Source organism: Sinocyclocheilus grahami, unplaced genomic scaffold, assembly GCF_001515645.1.
Source record: "Sinocyclocheilus grahami isolate Dianchi unplaced genomic scaffold, SAMN03320097.WGS_v1.1 scaffold1223.1, whole genome shotgun sequence".
NCBI classification, from domain to species: domain Eukaryota; kingdom Metazoa; phylum Chordata; class Actinopteri; order Cypriniformes; family Cyprinidae; genus Sinocyclocheilus; species Sinocyclocheilus grahami.
The window spans coordinates 324,461-331,317 of NW_015506402.1; the positions used below are offsets into that span (position 1 = coordinate 324,461).

The following is a 6,857-nucleotide window of genomic DNA, read 5'->3' on the forward strand; positions in this document are numbered from 1 at the left end:
TTATCATTCCAAACAATTTTTTTCCTATTTTTATGTGTTTTTGAAACACAAAAGAACATTTCAACAGTTTTTGTCCATACAATAAAAGTCAACAAGGTCCAAAACAACATTGGACCCCATTGACAGACAGCAAAACACTGAGACATTTTGCAAAATACCTGTGTTTTTTTTTTTTTACAGAATAAAGACAGTCATACAGGTTTGGAATGACATGAGGCTGAATAAATTATGAATTTTAATTTTTGTGTGAACGATTCCTTTAAATGTTGTCTGCCACAAATAACCAAAATACCTTGCACAGTCAGTATATATGTGACCCCTTCTAAAGGAAGCCACATGAAAGAATAAAAGATATGTTTCCTCATGTGTACTATGCGTTCATATAGATTCAGGATCATGCAGTTCATGATTTTATGACACTAGCTGTCATGCTACTTTGGACCTAAGGTTTATGGTGAGGGGCTACAAAGCAAACAGAGAAAGGGCCTGAGGATGATTGCAGAGGGGGTCGTCAAAGAGACAAGTGGGGGAGGTCAAGGGGACACCATACAGTCACTGATGCATGTACGGTTTATTATCTATCCATGACATTTCTGTTAAACACATAAAGATCATATGATAATAAACAGCTGTATTTCTAGTGTGAATGTAGCTCCTTTCCTAACCTGACTGTTCTGAGGGGGAAAGTTTTAGAGATGCACCTACAGGGAGAGTAAATTGTTGGCCAGGCGGATGGGGGGTATTGGGGGGGGCAGGTTTGGGCCTGTTGCGCTTTTCCATCCCCCACCATCACATTCCTCACAGGTATTCCCAGACGACCCCTTGAAACACCACCCTAAGCACATAGCTCAGACGTTGCTCGGACCACCTCTGCTAAGGCACATCTGGAAGCTGAATTCCGAGCTGCCATTTTCAGCATTGCAGCGATGTGAATAAGGCACTGTACTCACACCCCCCGAGGGCCATGAAAAGCTTTCACATAGTTACAGATACTCTCTGTTACACCTTTTTAGCCTTTTGACTTGAATTTAGCTCCTCCATCATCCTGATCCAGTATAACTGCATGTGCTATTCAACACCAGTGTGCTTTCATTACCATTTCAGATTTGGCATCTAATGTTCCAAATAGGAATAATGATTAACACAAGGGTGAAAAAAGGAACTCATGGCTGATAATGGCATTTGATGGGCTTCAGTCCACATACACTCAATATGTGATATCAACTGTCAGGCAATTACATAGAAACATGCCTGAGCCACATTGTGTTCACCAGGATTCCTATGTCTTTCTAATTGTAACTTGGCAGCTTTTTGTAGAATGCGATATAAGAGAAACATCTCAGAAACTACCTTTTCTAAATACTTATCAAAGGGTAAACAAAGGTTGAATAAAGCTTGACCATCTTGTACAGATGTTTAGTTTTGGGTGGACGTGTTTTTAGGAAGGATAATCAAACAGAGGCTGAGCTGAGATCCATCCACTTACTATTTATTACTAACCTTCCCTTGCCTCCGTAAACTACCATTTACACCCAAATACTTTAGAAAGATGAAGTTATAATTCGTGTTTCGTGAGACAGTCACATGGCAATTTTGGTAGGTATGTGCGCATATGAGTCTTTGAGATACAGCCAAGGAAAAAAAAAAAAGAGGCATGTTACTGTAATTGCCCCCAATCTAGCTCAGTCATAAATTAAATACCTGTGATTGACATAACAAAAAATCTAAAAGTTCTGTGCCAGTGCCACTATCTACAAGCTTTCTTATAAAAATAAATAAATAATTAAACATTAAATACAATAATTAAAATAAATAAGTAAATTATTTAAAAATTATAAAATAAAATTATATCCGCACTGTGAATTCTGTATATGAAAGATAAAATAAATATTTTATCAATAATATTTTTATCAAATATTTTATAAATAAATAATTAAATTAACAAAACTAAATTAAACAATAAAATAAAATACACACTAGAAATTCTGTATATGCATACAGGGGCTAGCTGTGGTTATTTTTTGTCCAGTGACTATATAGTGCAAGTTTATACTATAGGCCTATAGTGTAAGTTTGAGCAGCCATTATTTGGACAACTATTCCTTAAATGGCACATTTCTAGTGTTCAAGGTCTAAAGTTCACAATTTGTGTGTCATGTTGACTGACATGTACACAAAAATTCATAACTTAACTTGGCAGTCCAATTTTTTTCTCCTCAGTAGTTTTCATATACACATACATAGACTCAGTACATAGATATTTCATACAGGCCTTCAAGCTTAGCCTCCCTTATCCCACAAGGCTTTACCAGGAGCCCTATATCTCGTCAATCTTTATTCTATGACTCCCATAATGCTGTAAGGAATGCACTGTATAGGCTGAAAAAGCAATGAAAACCATCGTCCTTTGTTTTTATGTAGGCTAGACTTTAGTGAATCAGTACTAGGTATCAACACAACATCATCACATGATACTGGATCTGCTTGATCAAAAATGTACCCTCAAGATACAGCATGCAGTCAGTCTCAAATTACACAACAGGAAGGTTAAGGCCAGTTCTTCTGGACATATTTTGCCTTTCCCTCATTTCCCCACATTCACATTTACAGGAAATGCATCCGTCATCACCCGCTGAACAGCCTCACATCACCAAAGTTCATGCCTACAATTAAACTTCTACTGATAAGAAATGGATGACTGCTTTTCACTTAGAAAGATGAAGTTATAATTCGTGTTTCGTGAGACAGTCACATGGCAATTTTGGTAGGTATGTGCGCATATGAGTCTTTGAGATACAGCCAAGGGAAAAAAAGAGGCATGTTACTGTAATTGCCCCCAATCTAGCTCAGTCATAAATTAAATACCTGTGATTGACATAACAAAAAATCTAAAAGTTCTGTGCCAGTGCCACTATCTACAAGCTTTCTTATAAAAAAATCAAGAAAAATAAATAAATAATTAAACATTAAATACAATAATTAAAATAAATAAGTAAATTATTTAAAAATTATCAAATAAAATTATATCCGCACTGTGAATTCTCTATATGAAAGATAAAATAAATATTTTATCAATAATATTTTTATCAAATATTTTATAAATAAATAATTAAATTAAATTAACAAAACTAAAATGAAAAATAAAATAAAATACACACTACAAATTCTGTATATGCATACAGGGGCTAGCTGTGGTTATTTTTTGTCCAGTGACTATATAGTGCAAGTTTATACTATAGGCCTATAGTGTAAGTTTGAGCAGCCGTTATTTGGACAACTATTCCTTAAATGGCACATTTCTAGTGTTCAAGGTCTAAAGTTCACAATTTGTGTGTCATGTTGACTGACATGTACACAAAAATTCATAACTTAACTTGGCAGTCCAATTTTTTTCTCCTCAGTAGTTTTCATATACACATACATAGACATTTCATACAGGCCTTCAAGCTTAGCCTCCCTTATCCCACAAGGCTTTACCAGGAGCCCTATATCTCATCGATCTTTATTCTATGACTCCCATAATGCTGTAAGGAATGCACTGTATAGGCTGAAAAAGCAATGAAAACCATCGTCCTTTGTTTTTATGTAGGCTAGACTTTAGTGAATCAGTACTAGGTATCAACACAACATCATCACATGATCCTGGATCTGCTTGATCAAAAATGTACCCTCAAGATACAGCATGCAGTCAGTCTCAAATTACACAACAGGAAGGTTAAGGCCAGTTCTTCTGGACATATTTTGCCTTTCCCTCATTTCCCCACATTCACATTTACAGGAAATGCATCCGTCATCACCCGCTGAACAGCCTCACATCACCAAAGTTCATGCCTACAATTAAACTTCTACTGATAAGAAATGGATGACTGCTTTTCACAGTCACTCGACCACAAACAGCCATATAAAAGAACGAAGGATCTCACTATACGTCCTACAACGTCCCAAGAGGCGTTTTCCTCAGAATGAACAGCGGTTCTGTCTATCTTCACTCAAGCACATGGAGGCACACTGATCTCTTGTTCGGAAATGACCTTATTGGTTGGTTTGAAGTGAAGCTGAAACAATGTAATATATCTCTTGAGGCATTTCTACTAGGAATCACATGGCCTGGGTATTAATCTGAGAAAACTGTAGAGGCCAACACTAAGAACACTACGTCTTTACACTCAAAGTGACATGGACGGTGATGATCCCATCTTCTAGTTAAATCCAATTTTGTTAAATCCAATCCAAAGTCATAGTACTTTTCAAGAGCTTAATAAAAGTTAGGTGTAACTGACAGAAATCAAGGCATGTCAAGTGATTTTGTTTAACGCATTGACAAAATGTTGAGCACTGTACTATTTCAGCTCTAGAAGGAACACACCCAGTGAACATGTTTACTGCTTAACAAAAGACACCTCAATCTTCCCTGTCATCATGTGTAATTGCCAATCTTCTTAAGAATGAGTTTTTGCTGAAGCATCTACCAGACAAACTGCTCCACAATATTATGAAGGCAGCAAAAGCGCTTCCTCAACAGTATTTAGCCGGCAACTGTTTCCACGCAGCACGCAAATATAATAATAGATGGTACTTTATTCTGAGTGCTTGAACTCATTTGTTTTTCCTCTACACATCAGCACCTGTCTAAACACTGTGAGAAACTATTGTTCTCCAGTCCCTGCTGTGTCCGTCCATGACGGATCTATTGGAAAGGGTGCCTCTCTTCCTCAGAAATGTGTATTAGATTCAATAGTGGACATGGCTGTGGTGAGGGTTGTGAAGATGTTTTTTGATGCGCTGCAGTGTAAAGAAACAAAGGTTTGGGAGCATGCTAAGATAATTACAGCAGCACATTAGTGGAATGTTCTGACACCATCCAACTTTCACTGCATTAACTTTTTACAACTTTTGGAAGTTCTTCAGAACATCTAGATAGATAGATAGATAGATAGATAGATAGATAGATAGATAGATAGATAGATAGATAGATAGATAGATAGATAGATAGATAGTGTACACTAAAGGCATGTTTGGAATAGCACAATTAAATTTCACAGCTGCAACTCCTTTCGCAGTAATACCAAACTACTCTTGAATTAAGCCATGTTGTTTTATGAAAATATAATTTGCATAAATAAATGATACACCTATAGGATCACTTAAACATGTCCTTTGATCTAACACTGAAGACTAACCAACCCAGTCAAATCAGTCTTGCCTCTCTAGTCATCCATGTGCTTAGGGTCTGTATGGACAATGGTTGTTTACCCTTTATAAATCGTCACAAAGAACATTATAATAAAACATCAAACTTTCATTGACATCCATAATCAAAAGTTTCATTCCAAAATAGACTAAAAGAGACTTTTAAAAAGTAAAAAAAATTATAATAATAATCTACATACTAATTATTAATTTACTGACGTAGATATATACTGTATATATATATATACATACACATACATACATGTGTGTGTATGCATTATTTATTATTGTACATAAACATAGTGAAGTATGTTAAGAAAAGTTTTAGTTTTTTAAGTTTTTAAACACTTAATTTGTAAATAATTATACTTGCAAAGTTTCTCATAGCTTCAAAAAAATCACTTATTAAAATGAATGAAACACGCGCACTTACCCTCAAAATCAGACAATATCCCCTCCAGATGGTCACTGACTGAGATATCTGACATCCTGACTTCAGTCCAGGGAAAACTTCCAGCCTCAGTTGTACGCAATCACAAGAAATAAACTTTGCGAAAACAGCACAAAACCTCAAAAGATTTTCAAGCCGGCCAAAGTTTATCCGACGATTTTTGGGCTTGTGATGCAACAAAAAAAAGGTTGCGATTTTGGTAGGGGTCGTTTCTCATCTGAGAGCGCAGAGCAGGACGTCAGATTCATAGAGAGCCAAACGCACACAACCCATCTGATAAACCTCCTCCTCCCTGTGAGTCCTGCCCCCTCACGAACAGAGTGGTGGGTAAAGTGACTCCTCATCCTTCACCCCACCCCGCGGCTACACCTGGAACAGGTTTGCTGCTTCTGTTCTGTTTCTGTTTGTTTGTGTGGAACATGCGTGCCCCCTAAAGTAGATGGCTCTTGGTCCTTATCTCAGGAGAGACGAGGGAGGGATTGCATCTAAGTGGATTTCTCCGATTATTTCTCAATGAAACACTTTGTATGCAGAGCAACCGGGCTTTAAGATTTGTAATTGACTCGTGCGGACCGAACGCCACCGATCAGCGCCATATATATAGGGGACGGGCACCAGGACTTCTTGTTACATGGTTTACTCAAGAAAATTTAGAAAATTTGGTTGGCGTTGGCCAAGTGTGCGGATCACTCCGCTGTGGCGACCCCTGATAAAGGGAATAAGGCGAGAGAGAGAGAGAGAGAGAGAGAGGTTGGCGTCGGCCAAGTGCGGGTCATATTGCCACAATCGCACAAAGAAAAAAAATCAGCAGCACAAATTCAGTGGCACACGAAACAGCACAAGTGCAAAGTTAACAAACTAAAATATTAAGCCAGCTTTGGCCAACCAATACTGCAATGAATTCCAAATTTATAACATTTTACAAATTTATGGAATGTGACAGCCTGCCTCCAAAACATCCCTGTCCTGAGAACATAGTTCATATACGTATACACATACATAGGCTATACATATATATAGGGCCCTATGAATTCCGTTTTATTTATTTTTTTTCCAAATTCCGTTTTCCTGGATTTTCTAGACTCTTTTAATGTTTAAATTAAATTGTATTGATCTAAAAGCATGTCTAATTAATGGAAATCATGAAACTTACACAATTGAACAACAATTTATTAAAAGTTTAACAAAAAATAAATTTTCAAGGGCCTATGAAATG

At 36.9% G+C, this 6,857-nt stretch overlaps 1 protein-coding gene across 1 annotated transcript in view; it reads right to left on the reverse strand.

Annotated features, from left to right (window-relative positions):
* septin12 (septin 12) overlaps positions 1-5,785 on the reverse strand; it is an 80,999-nt gene extending 75,214 nt beyond the window's left edge. Inside the window, exon 1 of the mRNA XM_016254078.1 lies at positions 5,624-5,785. Coding sequence (XP_016109564.1) covers positions 5,624-5,678 — 55 coding nt within the window. The 5' untranslated portion in view covers positions 5,679-5,785. The remainder of the gene's footprint in view (positions 1-5,623) is intronic.
* Positions 5,786-6,857: the final 1,072 nt, after the last annotated feature.